Source organism: Astatotilapia calliptera, chromosome 14, assembly GCF_964374335.1.
Source record: "Astatotilapia calliptera chromosome 14, fAstCal68.1, whole genome shotgun sequence".
Classification (NCBI taxonomy): domain Eukaryota; kingdom Metazoa; phylum Chordata; class Actinopteri; order Cichliformes; family Cichlidae; genus Astatotilapia; species Astatotilapia calliptera.
Genome location: NC_137435.1, coordinates 10,660,246 through 10,679,728, shown reverse-complemented (window position 1 = coordinate 10,679,728; position 19,483 = coordinate 10,660,246). Strand labels below are relative to the sequence as shown.

General features: G+C 40.8%; 1 protein-coding gene across 7 annotated transcripts in view; it reads left to right on the top strand.

The window, feature by feature from the left end:
- robo1 (roundabout, axon guidance receptor, homolog 1 (Drosophila)) overlaps positions 1–19,483 on the top strand; it is a 227,900-nt gene that overhangs the window by 90,188 nt on the left and 118,229 nt on the right. For 2 of the 7 annotated variants that reach the window (XM_080289186.1, XM_080289185.1), the window contains exon 1: positions 7,219–8,068. The exons of the other annotated variants lie outside the window; for them this stretch is intronic. In XM_080289186.1, the coding sequence (XP_080145312.1) occupies positions 8,008–8,068 (61 nt within the window). In that variant the 5' untranslated portion in view covers positions 7,219–8,007. Of the gene's footprint in view, positions 1–7,218; positions 8,069–19,483 lie in introns of those variants that run through there. 7 annotated transcript variants of the gene reach the window in all.

Below are 19,483 nucleotides of genomic sequence, written 5' to 3'. Positions count from 1 at the left end.
CAGATTTTCTCTTGGATAAAATCGGATCTATTTTCAGCATCTTCTTCCTGCCATATAATGGTATTTATCTCTGCCCAGCAGGAACCCTCAATATGAACTTCAAGAACTGTCAAGAACAATCTATCCCCCCTCCCAACCTTTTCTGTGCTAATGCGTTTATATTAAACTAACCATACCTCTGTAGCGAGGACATCCTCATACCCCACTTAGCACAACTTCACTTCCCCTCCAAACATTGCTAACAGAGCTGTACTTCTTTTTTTTTTTAGAAATAATTCATTTGGGATATGGTATATCATGTTTAGGTGGAAACTATCTTTCTAACTTCCTGCTAACTTCTAGCTTGGCTAAATCTTATAAAGCCTATTTTTCTTAGATGCCTGGTTGTTAAAACAGGTAACACCTGTTTTAACAGGTGAGAGAGCAGCCATGCTACTCACTTTTTGGAGGTGAAAATTTTTATTTCTGTTTTTACCTCTAAGTGGTGCCTCAGACTTTCTATGAATTCTGGGAAGTAAAGGAGCTTTTAGATTTTTTCTTACTTACTTTTTTCTTACTACTATTATTTGTCTTATTTCTTAATCAGATTTTCTTTTCTCTATTTTATCTCTTGATTTTTTTAAATGCATAGCTCTTTGGTCAACAGTTGTTGTTTTCAATGTGCTATATAAATAACTTTGACTTTGCCTATCTGACAGTACTTCCATCTTAGCTGAACTACTGCTTTTCTCAGTTAAAACTTGACTATTTTTTTTAAAGAAAATTACCTGAATGTGGGTAAAATGAGCAACTGCTCTTGACATAGACGCACTCCAGAACATTCTGAATATATGATTGCCTATAGCAATACTTTTCCTTATATGTGACTTTCTTTGTACAGGTATGCCGTATCTGCAAACCAGTACCTACAGAGTTGACTCAGTTGGACATAAGAGTCAAAACCTAAATATACTGTATCAGACAGCTGCAGTGTGTGACTTGCATAAAATGAATCTGACCAGGAAATGATTGTTTATGTTTCCACCTAAATTAAAGTCAGATTGCTGCTCCACTCTGGCTCTTGTTTTCAATCTCACTGCCATGTGATTGGCTGAGGTCCAGCAGTGATAAGAACAAAAGAATCTCTTGGCTCAGTTACTGAGTCCTACTGTCAGTCATTAAAGCTCCTGTGTCTCTAAAGCAATTAAGCCAATTAAGCATGAAACACAATGCTGCTTCTTTCTTCCGTTGTGCATTTTTATGAGGGAAGGAGTGAAGTTTTGGTCACTGAACAAGCTGCATTCAAGGAAAATAAGAGCATCCAAGGACAGCCAGAGAGGCCTGTACTGTTCAAATCTTATCTCCACGTGATGCAAGCACAGTCATGAATAAAAAAAAAAACCAATCAGATACCATAGTGAGCGCTGCACAGTAATCTGAACGCTTGATGTCTTTCCATACGGAATGTGGTCTCGCAAGACGAGAGTCTGAACAGAAGCGACTAATCAAAAATGTTCGGACAACAGAAGTAGAGAACATTCATGTTAACTTCCCCAATGTCTGTTGCTGCACATATTCCAATGTCTGACTGTATTTTGATGTCGCTGCCAGCGTGTTACGTGATAGCTGGGTTATTTTAATCAGACTCCACAGGCCATGTCGAGGCTGACGCTAAACAGATGCTAATGTGAGGCCCATTAAAAGACACAGGGAAAGAGGGATTCAGTGTGCGCAGGCAAGCGGAAAAGCAACAGCCTGTTTATCGCCTCATCCTGTTTTGTGTTCCAAACCTCGTTGTGGCATCCTGCAAAGCACCCCTTCTTTCTTGTCGTCAGTGCCCACCCCGGCCTCGCATTTCTTGCAGCAGTGTCATGCATGAGGACATTCCCTGAACAGAAACACATTTGTTCTGTGATTTTCTTTTAGTGGATCTCTTACTTTTTTTTTTTTAAATGCCTGAACAAAGATTCTATAGTAAGAAGACAAAAACTCTTACTCTTTTCTTCAGCTTTTGTTACATGCAGCTTTGCATCTTGCTTTTTTGTTTTGCCTGTCCTTTTTTTGATTCTGTGATATTTCTGTCAGTAGAGAATAGCAAAAACATTTTGGTCATGTCCAGTTTTAAAAGGCTTTTTGGCTTTTGCCTTGTTCCTTGGCTGCACGTTAGTGGATTAACTGTATTTATCCTGGGACAGAGCCCAGAATGATACATTCTTGGGCTCTCTTGTAGAGCTGATGTTCCAGTGTAATTGTGCATAGTGGAGAGGCATCACGAAATGGCCTGACAGCTGCTGAGGTTTCTGTCATAGATGTTCCAGAAATATGACATGACTGCACTTACTGCACACTGAATAGTGTCAGGGTCTAAATATGGCTGATTTGAGACTAACTAGACAGCTGTGTTTTTAATTTGATTCATTGTTTGGCACCGTGGCAGTCTAACTCCTGAAGATGTGTGCACTAAACTCTTGTCCACACTGGTTGATGAGCCTCCCCCATTTCATTGATATGTTAATGTTTTTGACTGTTCTGTGGTTAAACACTGCAGTAATTCTCTTTACGGTAACTGTAGTGAAATTCTTATGATTGTACACCTAGTTATAGTGTGGTTGGTGCTCCTGAAGCTTTATCACCCCCTCACCAACCAATCAGAAATGATTTGTTGCCACAGTGACACAGTAACAATAATATCATCCAACTTCTTCAGGACCCTAAGTCACCTCTTCTTTCCACCTCACATCAGTTCTTGTCTCCCACTCCTTCCACTGAGTCTGTCATGCCTCCTAAAAATCAAGTTGTCTCAAGAGAGACCTGACAAAGAAGAAGTTCTCATTGTAGGATCCATGTATGATGAAGCAATCTTTATTCAACATGATATATTCTGCAGGTTCAATCCAGCACATATGCAACACTTACTTTGTTTTACGTTGTTAAAAAAAGGGGTATTTCTGCAAACTGGCACAGGAGTTTTATGAAGTCCAATTTCATATCTTTAATTGAATCTGTTTTAAGTCCATCTTTTGCTTTGTGGTGACTAGAGGACATGGCTTTTTTCTGGTCTTCTTTTGTTTATTTCATGGAGCTTCAGGTCTGGATCTGAGCATAAAGCCCAGAGAGACTTGACCTTGCTTGTCAAAGGACATTTCTCTCCTGACATCTCAGATATTCTCTTTGATTTGTGATGGGCTACTTGTGCAACTGTAAAATGCATTACAGTCAAAATCAGGAGCAGGACAAAGTTTCCCTGGAGGTGTTTGCTGATTGTCTTGTAAAATGCTATGAGAATCCATTTAAACAAGTCCTTTTTTCTTCAAGTTGTTTGTCTTTATCTTTTGAAAACACCTTGGGGTTGTGCTGTCCACTGCTAACTCAAGGAGACTGTAAATTTGAATTGTTGTGTTATAAAAGTAGCACAATGAATAAATAAAAGGATGGCTCTGCAAGGACACGACATGAATGAGAAGAAGCTGACTGTAGTGAATGTGAGGCGAGTAAAGTATGGTAACAGTCCAGCCGAAATGCCTGTGAATGAAACTCAAACATACTGTACCTGTGGTTCCAAGGTGACTCCAATTGCAAGTCTGTCTCTGTTTATGCCTCAATGGATTTAGGAGTAACAACGCTAGCCTGTGGAACGTTAAATCCCATACTGCATCACTTTTCTGTCTTCTGGGAAAGAGTGTTGTGTTTGCCTCTCAATAGGGAGCATCTTTTTGAGGGGGAAAGTTTTTGTCTTATGCGATCTTGTTTGGTGTGCTGGCGAGATGGGAATGAAAGCCATTAAATAGTCTTAGTCAGAAAAAAGGGGGATGTAGGCTCCCTTGCTATAGCCTGCCTGTGTTTCACCCCATCACCTCTGTGCTGAGGGGGCCTAGGTTTTGTGAGGAGGCCAGCAGAATTGAAAAGACGCCCAGCATGTAGTCAACAGGATCCCCTGTGCTGCTGCATGCATAGAAACATCATAAGAAAAGACAGAATGTCCACAAACTCCTTTTGAATATTAAAAAGAATTATCAGAGAAAGAAAAGACTGGGAAGATGAGAGAGAGTCTCTCCTTTGAGCATTGGGATGAAGAGATGGAGAAGGGAGCGAATTTCACCACGCATATTGTACATAGACTTGCCCTCATTAGGATCCCATCGTACTCTGGGGCGAAACATTGTCCCTGGATTTAGGAGGGTAGCCAAGACTGCAGGGGTTTATGTATTTTGGCAGATCTCAGGAGTAGCAGCATGAAGGACTGGTGGGAAGTGCGGCAGTGTTTGCAAGTTGTTGCTTTGGAGAATTTGGATTGCATTTTTATTATTTGCTACATTTTAAGGAGTGTCTTTTATCTAATTGGAGCAGGGATGAATTAAGGAGTGTTTGTGAAATTTCCTTACTTCAGTAGATTGTTTGAAAGGTGTGTTTTTATATGCACATCTACATTACCCTGGCTCTGTGTTGTGTAGACTCATCGCCATGCAGATTGTTGGTTTGCTGGTGATGGTGTTTGCAATGTTGGTCATGCTGGGAGTCCCTAAAGACCATAAGGGTCCACACGCGACCCATCGCCTATCTGGATTACAGAAGTCCCATTGGTGCAAACAGATGCCAAACAATCCTGAACTTCACAGAAAACATCAGACTTTGAGGCGATTCCACAAGTGTAGCCAGATCTTTCACAGTAAGTACAAAACTGCAATGCCATGTAACTACCAGTTGAAATTTTTGACAGGATCAAAAAGTAATTTTAGTTAACAACTGTTAAAACATTATTTGGAGCACTTTGCAGTCTGGGAGCGGGTGTTTTTGTGTCCTTTTTTACCTCACAAATTCTTGGAAGATGTTTTGTAGGAAACGTTAGGCTGTAGTGTTAAAAGCTCTCAGCTTGGCTCTTGCCATCACAGCCTTGATATTGTGTCACTTTTTTTCCCTTTGCTAGTCTAATCAAGGTTATAGAAGGAAGTGTGAGGACAAAGAACCTCCATTTACAGAGCTCAGTCATCATAACTTGTACTGGCTCTTTTCTTTTCTTGTCTTTTCTTGTCTTTTCTTTTCTTTTCTTAACAACCATTGAAGAAGAGTGAAGAAAGAAGAAAATAAACTACAAGAAGACAGATTACAAAAGACTTTAATGTAATTTGACCATATTTAGTTATTGTCCTGGTCCTGGTTAGAGTCCAAGAATGGCATAAAAGCATAACAGCATTTTATTGTTGGGAAGAATTTTCGGCCTCTCTTGTGTCATCTTGGGAGGGGGGGGTCTCCTTTTTTGTAGCTAATGTGAAAAAAGACATAAGACAGCCCTATGAGTGATCTGTGACACAGATAACTGTGTCTGCTATGTGAAATTCAGTTTTATACCTACATTTTAGTCTTTGCTGGGCAACATCTAGCCATTAAAATACTCACGTCCTCTTGTAGCAGTCAGCATTTTCATACACCCTCCTGTGTTGATGGAGCCAACCATGAACTTAGCTGATAATTGCTTCTATGTTACTGTCATCTGCTGCTGGCTAGAGGAAATTTTACTATTCAACTGGTAGTGATCAACTGAACAGCCACTTTAGAGATCCAGGGCTGCAAAAGCTTTTAGGAAAACCTGGCACAAGGATGGAGTGAGAATGGAGTGTGTAAAAGTGTAATGTAATGCACACATGGATGAATGAGAAACAAAAACAGACTGCTCTCTTAATATGTCAGTCATGTGGAATTGTTCATCAGCAGGAGTGAAAACTGGGGCACAGAGAAGGAAACAATCAAAGCAGCGAAGGCTTAAAGTAGATCTAAGAATATTTTTTTAAATTTAAGAATGCAGAAAGAGGTGTTCTAAACCATGCGTGTTAGAAATATTTTTAATTTATGTATTCATAATAATATTTTTACCATCCAAAATGCTGTCATGGTAAAACAGAAAGGATTGTTAGGGCTTGTTATACTCTGTTTCCTTCCCTCTAATGAAGATGAACGCCTTATAACAGTAATCACAGCAAGCCAGTGTGCTCAGGTTTCACAGTGTGAACACTTCCTTGTTGTCTGAAAAAAGCTGGGGCACATATTTCAGTGCCAGGTGGTAATACTGCCACACCTTCTTTCACGAAAGCAGACAAAGCAGTCGTTGTTGGATTATTTCACATAGTGTTCACTGGAGGGCGCTGTGTGGTAACAAATGCTCAATTGATCCGACACAGACGCTCTGATCTAATGTGAGGCAATGTGTCTTTCAGTGGCTCTTTTTTTGCTATTCCTTTTTTTTTTCTTTCCACATTTTGGGTCTTCTAATAAAGTATATAGTATATCCTGCTGAGTTGTAATTTATACATGTTAGACAGCTACTCGCTGTCTAAAGTCGTCATGCCTACTATTGCGCCTCAGAAGTTGGGATCTATAAACTGCACTGATTTGACCATAGCGGAGAAATCTCACAAAAAAGGGGGAGCGGGACGACACATTTTATATAGGTTATTCTGTTGTTGTTGTTGTTGTTGTTGTTGTTTTTTTTTTTGTTTTAAGGAAATGATAAGCTAGAATATAAATACTGTCAGAATTCAATTAACTATCTGTGGTCATGGACGGTGCACTTTGTCGCAATAACTGTGAGCTGTTTTCTTTGGGTTTATATTAAAATGTATTCATACTGTTTCTCTGAAACGGTGGAAAGGCTGGGGGTATTTGGAAAAACATGTTATGAGTTCAGCTCCCAGTCTCAGCATTTAGCTGCTTGGACTGGAGGACTACTGTTTTACATGTACTGTAAAACAAAGGGAGTTTTAAAAACAGTATTGGATATTTAAAGAAGAGATATTTCATCCAACTCTAGCCTAATGCTTAAAATGATTAAAATAACAAAATTTTATACCTAAAGTAGTTTATAAAGTTGCATAATCACTGGTCTAAGAAACCATCGGAGGGAAAACAAAACCTTAAAGTATGTTAAACCCATTACAGGGACTACTAACTATGAGTTGTGAAAACATTATATTAAATCCCTGTAGGAATAGCACTGGAATCGGCTGTTGCATGTTCGTGGTCAGGAGCCACAGAAATAATAAAACACATATCCGGATAGACTAGCTTTCTAGGGTTTGTCTCATGACTGGACATACTGAAAGAAATTACAGTAGACTGCCAGTTGTCTCTGTGAAACTTTGCTGCTCGGTGGGATCCAGGCAGGAAGAGGTTAAATTTCCTCTCTGCGAAAGATTCGGGTCTATGGAGGGGGTAGAAAGGCGCATACCAACTGACGAGGCATTCCGCTTTCCTTGAATGAAATCCTGTGAATATGAATCCGTATTCCCCCCCACTCGCCTGAGGTTCGGTGTCTGCGACGCGCACAAGTGATAGGAGTTGCAGCGGAGGAGAAACGGGGGGGAAAGTGATGGAAAAGTTGCAGTGATCTTGTGTCCGGATCCGGTGGATGAGAGAGGATAGGACTAACTCGCAAAGTTTCCGATCTCAAGTGACACATTCAGAACTGGAATGAAATAATGTGACTGCAAGCAGTTTAGCGTGGACTCTGGCGACCGCTGGCGTGATTTCACGCACTTTTGGACTTAAGTTTTGCTTTGCGCTGGAATTATTACTTTGCTACTTTTTTTGCACAAAGGAACTAAACGATTTAAACAACACATCCTGGTTGATCAGTGAAAGCAGCAACGGGATGAATCCAAAGAAAGGATAAAGCTCTGCCACTTCTGCGCTGAGAGATTCTAGCACACATTTAACACATGCTATCATTCAGTTGAACTGGACTACTGGAACAGAACATGTGTTGAAATCTCGGACTGTTTCTGTTTTATTCTTTCCCATCTCAACTCCCCAATTTCACCTACACCAAGAAGCCATATCAGGCTCGTGTTGGACTGATCTTGGACTTTTATCATTTGCGTTTGGGACTCACAAACGAAAATCAGTGTGTTTGTTTTTAAACTGTGGATTTTAAGCTTTTTCCCTTTGAGTGAAGTTTGACATGAAGAAGCGGATGCCTCAATTTTTATTTATATAATTTGGATTATACGAGAACATTTCTCACAAGAGAGACGTTGAATGATGTCTCCAACTTTAATTGGATTTGTATTTCTGTTAGGAATTCTCCATGTGTGCTCAGGTAAGTCGTTGGTAATGATTCAAAGTAATCTGCTAGCCTTTAACTGGGGTTTTACTAGCTGAAATGAAAAATTCGGGGAAGAATTAAATTCAAGTTTTAATCTTTAATTTTATAAAGGCCATTTTAAAATGATTTAAGTGACAGTGGATACACAAACGTATTTGATTTAGGAGCACTCCGTGCAGAATGGTTTCTGCACTAATGTAGTTACAAACTTTACCAGAAATAAGTAAACACATTTTGAGAGCTGGAGTTTTGTTAGGAAGTGTGTTGTAGTCATTGCTCTGCCCTTTGTAAGATGATCCTATTTTATTAATGTATTTTCTTTCACTTTCATGCTTTGAAATGAGAAAAGTACACGAAACGGTGATTTTTTTTTTTTCTTTCACCACAAAAGTCAACATCCAGGGTAAAGGGGTTGTCTTAACTTTTAAAAGCTGAGCACACATAAAGTCACACATAAAGTGCTGAGGCCGTATGGGATGAGTGGAAAGAGCAGCTATCATCGGTCATACAGACAGCACATGCCCCTATGGGGAACATGTTTCTGTGTATGTCAAGATTCTCCCCCTGGACCACGATTATTGCTGAGTGCAACACTATTTTTATGCTTATAAAATTAAAATCAAATCACAGAGATTATTCTCTTTTCTTTCTTTCTTTTTACATCGGTTGTTTTGTAATACAAATGTATGCAACTCATGTAGAACTACAACAGTTTTAGGTGTCTTTGTTGCCTAATCCTGCATTACCCCCCTCCCATTATCTTTCACATTTTGTTTCTTCTCACCCATCACATGGATCTCTTTATAGAGTTTCTGGACCGTGCTAGCTGGGGTTTCCAGGTCAGCTGCTTCAGAGTTGAGAAGAAATGCTTACCACCTCATTTTAGGACATTAAGAGGAGAGGGTTTGGAATGGGGACATTTTGTAGACAAAGAACTGCACAACAAAACAAAAAAAACTAGTTATCAGAACTTCTATACAGGAAGATGCTCAATATACATTATATTTGTAAAGAAACTACTGTGTCAGAGAAATAGCAGTGACATTTGAACCCTTTACTGCAGTTTACTGTTGCTACTGCACACCTCATTACCTAAGTAATAGTCAGCAAAACTCATACTCACACTTAAATGACTTTTATGAAGCCTTAAAGTGACCTATCCCCAATAAAATATCCAGTTCATTCCCTATAAGGTCTGGCAGCCCATATTCATCCATTTTTTGATTCAGTGTTTCTGCATTGAGTTATTTGAACCTCTGACTTGTTTCATGCAAGTTTGGCCATTGTTTATTGTATGGTGATGGGGAGAGCTTGTGAACCTACAAGAAAATATTGTAGCACCTAAACAGGAAGTCAGGTCAGAGGTGAGGGCTGAGAACTGAATCTGCTCCGCCCTAAGCTGGCTCCTAAGCCAGTAATGGTCCCGTCCTGTAGGAGAGCAGAGTTTCCAATTACTCCCGTCTGTGAATGTCTCGGGATGTTTTCTGGGGAGAGATGGACTGGACAAGAAATACTATAATGACTAGCCCTGGTTTAGACACAAGTGTCAGGAAAATTAGATTTCATGCCACTTCCCAGGAAAAAATATTTCACATTTGCCACTAATTGCATGGCTGAGAACTTTATTCTGGAGTAGGGAATATATCGGATCCCTTAAGCAAACTCTCAGTGGCATTTAGTAACATGTCTTTGTATCCTATTCTAAACGTTCAAGATTTAGCCTGGGTGAGAGAATATATTTTTAATACTTCTTGTATCTGTGAAATAGCAAGTAAGAGATAAAATGACCTTTGCCCTGACAGACTTGTGATGACTTGCTTATTGCCGCTTTGCTGTGTGTGAAGGGTGTAAATTGATACCTCCTTCTGTCTTGTCTTGCCCTGTTATCAGAATGATCTGTCCTCCTGCTATACACTAAATGGTTGTTATCTCTCTTCCAAGTGCTCATCAAACCTTGCACTCGCCTCAGAGGTGCCATTCAGATGAGGGCAAGAGGTGGCTCTGCTTCTCACACACAGAAAGATGCTATGGATTACTCTGAGGAAATAAGGGTTGTTAGAATGATATATATATATTAACAGGGAGGCTCTACCTTTAAGGCACATATCAGACTTTCCTCTAAAAGTTGGCTTCTATGCTGTTATAAACCCTTGGAGTGATTACATCCAGCCCAACAGAGTGCCTAAGTGTGAATGTGTAGTCATGCTGATAAAAACATAGACAGTGGGAGTGGTACCACCTCGGTAAGCATCTCCAGCCCCGGCACATTCAAGCTGTGGAGGTCTTGACAAATTGACCCATAAGTGCTGATAAATCGTGGAGCACTTCCACCTGCTACATCACAACATTTCATATGACAGGACACAGCAGGTTCCAGAGCCAATTAATGGCCAGAGACCACAGGTGAGACGTATCTCTGTCTCCTGGCTTCTTACCACATGGCCTGGAAACATGCTCATTAAAGCCAGTCTTTCCCTTACCCATTTCTCTTTATCAGTTCTGTGAAATAGTGTTTAGGAGTTGCTTCAAATGGCCCCAAAATACAAATAATCATTTCACTGCAGTTTACTGCATGTGGCGAATAAAATATGATGAAAATTTGATGATGATGAAATAATGATTTATCTGAGCGTTTAACCTTCTGAACTGATTTTGGGTAAGCAAAGCAGATTTCTTAAGAAATTTGAGTCTCGAGTCTGTCGTGTCACCTCTAAAAATCTCACACCTGCGTGAGATGATGGTGTCCATAAAGCTGTAGCTCCATAACTTCCACTAATACACTTTAATCTGATCCTAATCCGAATCAAACTGGGTTTTACACCCTAAGATCCGGGATTAGGTAGACTTTGGCTTAGTGAAAACACATGGAGGAATGTGGGAGGCCAGCGAGTGTGCTCTTCCTGTCCATGAGAACTGTGGCTAACTCATTAATGACCGACAAGATAAACATTTCAAAACAGTTTGTTTGAGGGCAGATAAATTAGGCAGTGACTCTTGATGATCTGCCTTCCCTCGGCTGCTCTTCTTTTAATGACCTCAAAGGACTGCTTAATTGGATTAATTAACAAATCCATCTGACGTCAATAGTTTGTAATTTGCCGTGGCTGCAGCTCAACTGATACGGATGTCTGCAAGGAGAAATGGAGGATTTAGATTAAAAAAAAAAAAACCTGAGGAAGATACTTCTCAATGTCCTTTGTGTCAACTTCTTGGTATTTTAAGTACCACAGGAATTAACGGCTGTGTCTCACCAGGATTCAGTTTAGACGGTGTGAGTTTCGTAGAGTATTGCTCGCTCCATGCTGATAATGTTGTCATGACTTACTTAGCAAGTATCACTTTGTCTGTCAAGTTGTCTGTCGGTCTAAGCCCCAAAAACGTATAGCCAGACAGAGATAAGCTGTCTACACTAAGAATACTCTGGAACATAACTTCATATAAGTCATATAAGCATTTTAGTCTGCAGCTGGCTGATATTTGAAGGCAGCAGGCATGTCTAGGCTATTAGACTCCTGGGCCAATATAGTTAATGCATCTTGTTCTGTCGGTTGACGTGGAGGACAAACATTCCCTCTTGCCACTCGGTCTAAAAGTGATGAATGTTGTGTCCTTATAGGATGAACGGTGTTGTCTGGTTTCCGTCCCATTTCACAAATGGCACCCTTAGAATTCCCACAGCTTTCTGTTATTAAAAAAATATAAAGACCTTTTTTGTTTCCTACAGAGCCCTACAAGTTACATTTGATTCTGTATCACACATGCATGCTTTTTTTGATCTATCCTGAATGTATTACTGGTGTCCTGATCATTTCAGTAATATAGATGTGATCAAGAATAAAAGACAGGCACATGGGGCTTGTGTTTGTGTGGGGTGGCAAAAGGGGCTTAAGAAATCTCTTCATCCTTTTACCCATCCCCCACTTTTTTTTCTTTTCTTTTTTTGTTTTGGCCCAATTTTTTTAAGACTTGCCTTTTTTGTGACTGGTCAGTGCAGAGTCTTTCTTAAATAAAGCAGGCCGACACGCAGAAAAAGCCTGTGGGGAAGGGACGAGGAGGCCGTATTGTATTGCCTTAACGGGGCGATTGTAAGGCATGGAGGAGGGGAAGAGAATAGTTCACCAGAGACTGAGGGTGTGTGAAGAGAGGAGTGCAGCTACACACAAAGGCTACCCTAGGGTGTTGAAGGGGGATGGAGGGAGGAAGAACAGAGGACGAAGGGGAGGATGGAGCAGTCAAACATACCACGATACGCCAGCTTGTGGGAATACTCTTGATATGGCTCCCTGTGCGCACATTGCATATTCTTACTGTTCCCTCATGGCACTGCTGAATGTGCTGATTAGGGTGATAGAGGTGGTAAACTGTGAGTTGGGTTTTTTAGAGGAGGACATGTGGGGACAGGTGAAGTTGATTTTTAGAAGTGCTGAGTAAATTAAAGATCCTGGAACAAAGCTTCAGTGGTGCGGTGAGGGTTTGGTTTGGTTTTCGGGCTGCATGGCCAACATCCCTCACGTGTCTAACATTTGCATGCTCAGGAACTCTCACAGGGCTTGCCCTGGGCCTACCGTTTGCTGTGGCGGTGAAGCTGTGCTACCGTGGGGTGCTCTGCCTTGTGCATTTTAAAAAGGTTCAGACCTCCCTCCCTTTCATTTTCTCCACTGGGGAGACTGAGAGATGGCATTGAGGACAGCCTTTCCCTGTATCCGTCTTTTCTTTCTCACTCCCAGAGCTCAGGCCTCCTCCCAGCCTCTGTGACCATTCTATTACCCTCTCATTTCAAGGCCTGGATACACTTTTGAAATGCTAAACCTCCCTTTGGTTATAACTGACAGGGGAAAATACCATTAAAGAGGCTGAGAGGAATAGATTAAATTAGCAGTTAAAAGAGAGACTGCTAATTAGTTGATTAATGTATTTGGTTCCTCCCCCTCTCAGCTATGCTGCCACTGTTAAGATTCAAGATTCCCTTTGGTGACAAGGTTGTCTTCCTATATCAAACATTTTTTTATTATTATTCTGTTTATTTTATGTTTTGAAACATTTGTTATCTATTTATGCAGTGCAGATTCATGATTAAAAGCCACTCTTATTGTGAGTTCTGTCAGCAGCTAAATCTACTGGTTCCTGGGGGCTAATTCTGTCACACAAAAGACAGTGATAGAAGTAGGAGGGGTGCACTTTATTTAAGGGGAAGCACTGAAAAACATAATTAATGGGAAGGTGACCTTGAAACTTACTATTACAGGACTGCTTTTGGAGCCTGTTCTACCATTCAGCAGTAACCATGGTGAGGAGGCTTCAAATAACTGGGTGATTTTTTTTTTTTTCCCATCATGTAAATACACTGTTGCTCTGAGTTAAGAGATTAACTTTAATCCCAGCCCATTATCAGCCTCACATATTTTCTGGGAATTGGTGACATTATTTTTTCTGAAACCTGATGTCACCATTGAATCTCACACAAAAACCCCAAACTGTTTTTTCCTCTTATTTTCTTGGTTGATAATGTGTGAAGTGCCACAGTCTCTAAAATGTCCAAATGCTATTGAACTCTTTGAACAAGAATAACGCCTTTTAATTATGTGTAAAGGCTCCGAATTTCCCCTCTTTCAGAAAGCTTTTACTTCTCAGTTTCGAGAGACTTGCAAATCTGCTTCAGTTCTTCTGTAAAGAGTTCAGAGTCCTTCAACTGTGTGATTGTTTTGCAGTCACCTCCCGTCTTTCCTTCTGATGTGCCGTCTTTTGCTTAAACCATGAAAGCTCTAATTGAATAACAATTGTAGGTACTCTGTGAAAGACAGCTTCCTCAGCGTTTAAACATAAGATTGCTTTGGTATTTGTCAGTCAGCAACTCTCAATGGTGAGCTTCATACTTCTGACTTAAAACAGGTTCATTGTAGGTTTAGGGCCTCATCCCCATTTCCCTGTTTGCACTTTGCCTTGACAGATTCACCTTTCCTGTCTTAGAAGTCATTAATGTAGAAAGGCTTTACTTCCTGCTAAAATGTAGTCTTGACAGGTTGTCTAGCCAGAAAATACTACAGTTCTTTCTTCACCTCTACACAGCGTACAGTGACAATGATGGGAATACGTTGAGCATCTTAGACAAGACCAAAATAATTCAGAACTCTTCTTCCATTCGTAGCTTCTAAATCTAACTAATGTTCAATTTAGCTGCAGTACTGTGCAAAAGTCTTGAGCGACCCCTTATTTCTTTATTTTTTCTTTCAACGAGCCAGACTTATAATTCTCTGGTCTGGTCAGGCTTTCTGAAGATCTTTTAAAGTTTGGCCATTGGCTGCTTTTTCATTCATTTTAATTACAGTCCTTGAACCTGACCATTTTCCTTTCTTTCTTTTTTTGGTTTGTTGTTGTTCGTTAAATGACTTAACAGTGACCTGTGGAGCATTCAGCATAAAAAGGAATCTAACTAACGTTGAACCAGTGTGGCATCCTGATAGATGATGGCACAAAAGGCAGCCAACATCCAAAGGAGAACTTTGAATGTCCTGAATAACTATTCCTGAAGACTTTTTAAAGAAATTACAAGAAAGTTTGCCTAAAAGACTTGGAGTGTATTGAAGAATACGTTGGCATTGGTCATACCAAATATTGACTTACAAGCTTGTTAAATTTTACAAACTCAGTTTTTGTTTTGTGTGCTGTATTTTCATGTATATTTCCACACGTTTCCACATATGGTCATATTTCCCGTTATCCTAACAAAGGACTTTCACACCATAATGTATTGCACTGCATATATGATGAAGTACTGTCTGAAAATCATTATTTTGGCAGTTCAACAGGTCACTTTTAAAAGAGGATGTTGAGTAGACCAGTGGCAGGGCATGATGTTAAGATATACTCAGATATACTTTCTCTTTTCTTTTCTTTTTTTTTTTAAATCATCCTAAATCAATATTTCCAAACTAGCATTTCTCACAGCTTTAGTCTGAGCAGTGCTTCTGCTGTCAAATGTGGAAAACTGACAGATGGGGAGTAACTAAATTTGCGATCAAGTTGTTTTCACTTTGAAGCATCAAAGGAAGCAGTATTTGGTTCATTACATTGTGTACCTGGACAGTTGGTGTGTATGTTTTGAGGAAGAGACGTGGTAAGTGGGTGCTGGAAAGCATTCAGGCCAGTGAGCAGTTGTCTGCAAAAGGAAATTTCTTTTTAATGCCAGACTGGGCACAGTCTCCCCTCTGTGGACGTCTAGAAAAAGGCTTCTTGGCAGACTTTGCCCCTTCATTAATTTTGACCAAATATTTACTGTGCATCACATGGCAAACCTTACATCCCACTTAAATTTTTTCCAGGCAAGGTTTTGAACAGTTTGGGGCAATTTGTGTTCCATTTGGCTGGACTTGGGCCATGTCCCACTCAGCAGGCCCATGCTGGTGTATCTGGGATTTTGCCACATGGCTCCACAGAGTCTTAACCTATGCTGTGGGAGCCACGTTTTACTTTAAGAATACCATCATAGCCAACAGTATGTGAACCGCTGTTGCATATGCCAATACCTAAGCTTGCACACATTGACACATCAATACTATGTGCTCTGTATTTGCCCTTTTAACCTAAAGGGCACCAGAAGGAAATGTGCCGGGTTTCTACATTCAGATGTTACCACTGTGCCCTCGACTGAATGCAATAAATGAAATTCCCTTTCTGCATGCAGCTGTCTGAGATTTACTACAGAATGTTTTTGGCTGAGTGTTTAGAATAGCCCACATAAGAAGTTAAGGTCCTCAGCTTTGCACTAAGCAACTGTAATGTAACGCTGGTCCAAAGTAGACTTGTATCACTGTTGCCATCAAATAAATAACATTTAAAAAAGCATTAGGTGCTTTTGGCCATGCCTGCCTCAATTCACATTGGCATCTCTTCAGAGCAGTTCTCTTTCTTGGCATTAAGCCCACATGCCCTACTCCCCACGACTGGGCTGTGCCAGCTGAGTGTGCTGGTCCCTCTTCCTCCTCACTGCTCTTTCAGCCCCTCCCCTGCCTTCAGTCCCCACATGTCTAGTGGCTGGACAGAAATACTGCAGTTAGCCCAGAGAGCGACCTTGGGAGGAGAGAATCACCTGATCATATTGTTACTGACACAAAACTAAGCAGGCAGCACTTTTCGAAATTAAATTAAGCAAACTGTTTTATTTACATTTACTCTACTGTGCCATTCCCATCGAAATATGCTCATAATTCTTGCTTGAATGCTTTTTTTTATTTTTTCAAAAACAGTAAACACTTAATTTTGCTGAAATACAGTTGTATTAATCACTTGAGGATTTCAAGTCTAGCAGCTTGCGTAAGTCAGCAGTGAGATACTCACTGTCCCCTGTTGGGAAATAAATGTACCAGTGTATTCAATTACCTCTGCTTCTCCTATCCTGCTGTTGTAGAAAGCTTTGATGTATCCCAGAGATCACACTGGTCAAACCTCATTAAAAACCGGCAATGCTGGAAAACAAAAACAAGAAGTAATTGCCCAGTCTTGCTCCCTTGTGCTTCTTTTCAGTAATCCCCCCCATCCCCTCCCCACTCTTACTTGAAGCCTTGACTGTGCTGCATGAAGCTCCTTAATAGAAGGTCCAAGCCTGTCATCTGCACTCCATATTAATTACAACTCTTTTCCTGGGGTATCTGCACTGCTGATGGAATGACATCTTTGACACCGGCATTCATGAGAAGTCTGAGCTAGGTTTTCTTCTCAGGTCATCACTGTGAATATACAGGGTCAACTTGAGGAGTCTGCAAGTCTGCTCAAAGACACACAAACACACACATTGTGAATAGATTGATAGATAGATACCAGACAGACTGACACACATGCATGCAGACAGACGGACTCTGTACTTGCATCCACGCTGCTCTGTTCATCCCATCTGCCTGCGGTCTCCAGAGCCAATTTGACAGGCTGCATCCTAACAAGCATTCCAGTCTTTTCCACTGCAGATTTCCTCCTCTTCCCAGTGAATTGATATAATAAAGAATAGCTATTATACTTATCCTGTAGGAATGAAATCTGCCCTGATGGCCTTCTGCAGAGTTTGACAGCTTTTGTTTGTGTCTAATGACACTGACTGTAGCAGATTGGTATCAGGAAGAACTGCAATTCATTCACAATTGTGTCCCATGGGTGCCTGTTGAAAATTCATTATTTTTAGTGTGTGTGTTTCTCTTGCCACATCTTTTCACATTTACTCCTGCTTGGTATGTTGCTGACAGTGTATGTGAAATTATGTTGGATTGTTTAAACTGTGGGGGTAAACCTCAGTGTGTAACATTATTTATAAATACGTTTGTGCTCACATTTTCTTTCAAAGACACACGAAACAAATATTTTTGCATTCATCATACTTGTTCCTGTGCCTTGTATCTACAGCCTGGTGCAGAAGTTAAAATCCTGCTACTATTGTCTTAGATTCAGATGGGGGCCCCAGAGCAGGATGAGCTCCAGCCTCCCAAAGGAGTACTTTGCTATGCTGTCTTACTCTCAACCTGGCTCGCATTGCAGAGGGATGCGCCAGGATGCGTTTCCCAGCTGACACAGCCAGGAACTCGGGCTGGTGCTTCAGGCCTTGAGACCTCTGCTGGCTCTTGTCCTGATGAGCGATAAGTGTGAATATCCTAGAGCGTTGGAAGTTATGCTAGTAACCCTTGGCCCCGAGTAAAGGAAGTAGAACGCCTTGTTTATGGTATCATCAGCTGATTTGTCACGATTTTATTGCAGGTGAGAACAAGCAACAGGATGATCAAAGGCAACAACAGTGATAAAGGGACTCTGACAGATCTTAATAGTTAGGTTGTGTTTGCACAAGTTGGAAATTGGAGCAAGTATGGTGGAAGATAACAAGTAATTGGGCTTACTTTTTCTTCTTCTATGTTTATCATATTGTGAAAATTATAAGAATTGATTGGATAAATTGTAGTGGGCTCTGCTGAAACGCACAATAGTAAGCAGGGTGGAGGGGGGTTGTTTTGTTTTTTTATCAAGGGGTGTTGTGATGTGTATGCAAATTGCCAGTTTGCCACAGCCATATTTTGCTCAAATATCAATGGGAGCATTGTAATCTGTGAGAGTGTTCGTTTCTATAACAACAAATACAGCCAACCCAATAGTGTACTGTTGTGTATAAACTCATAGATAACAATCTTCTGGTTTGCTTGTGTTAAAAAAGCATTTGGACAGAGATACCATTTTTTGGAAATTGATAACTATTCTCAAGTGCTGATGTAGTATAAGCGAGGTAACCATACCCTGTTGTGTTTGGTAAATGGAGACAAAGAGATGAGGAGGAAAAGAGGCCATAAAGATATCCATCAACCCCCTCCATCACCCAACCTCTGGAGCTCCATACAGACTCACACACAGGGCTCTAATCCTGCCTCTTAGGAGTGTAAGCGATAGCCTTGTGTAACATTAAAAACAGGTCTGATCTGATGCAACTGGCAAAGTCATTCATGCAGCACATTCCAGGGTGGGATTCTGAGGCTGAAACGGTAAAAGATTCAGTTTCACTTTCCTGTTAATGTCATCTGATCAGCAGGAGTACAGTACCTCGTCTTTTCTCTCTGTGTCCGTCTCTCCCGCTTATCTCTGCCCCTCTCTCCCTTATCGTCTCTAATTCAACAGAAAAGGGTGCCTTTTCTTTTGTGTTAAGTCATTTATTGGCCAGCCCTGTCCCGAGCAGGCGTGGCTCCTGTGTACGCCTGGCTACCCCGAGGGACACACCCTTTGCTCTTATCTCTGCCATAAATCCCTCTTAAGTCCCCTAATCACAGATTAATGGGGCTGTAGATAAAAAGTGCCCTACTGTGCTTGGCCTTCCTTATCACAGATCCATATTCCATATCTCTTACCATTGCTCAGCTGGACATCTGATATGGCTTGTGATGATACGGCTAAGGCTCCTGCAATAGCTTTCAATTTTACTGCCTCTCTTTATGATATTCTGTGACCTTGCCCATTTTGATGGGGGAAATTAAACTTGCAGCAACTTCACTCATATAATCAAATGAAATTTGTCGCTGGGATCCTTTGTTCTGTGACAGTCAAATGACCCGGCATTGTGAAGTTGTTTTATCAGTCAAGGAAGTAGACACATTATCCTGTCTCCCTACCTCAGGGGACCAGACTGACAACGGATCTAAATTGCTTCACTGTCCTTCTCCCCCGTGAGTACTCTGGGGTAAAGGGCAGGTGCCTGGCTCCCTTCCTCTTCCTCACACTCTGTGAAGATAGTAGCCATGGAAAACAGCTGTGAGGGACAAAGGCACATTCATTTTTGAAGTTAGGGAAATCACTGGACCAGAACTGATTGCTGAAGCTAGGTAATTGTTTTACGTCTTTTTAGCTTGTCTTTCTTCTTTCCTTCAGTCCTTCATATAGGGATTTAGTCAGTGG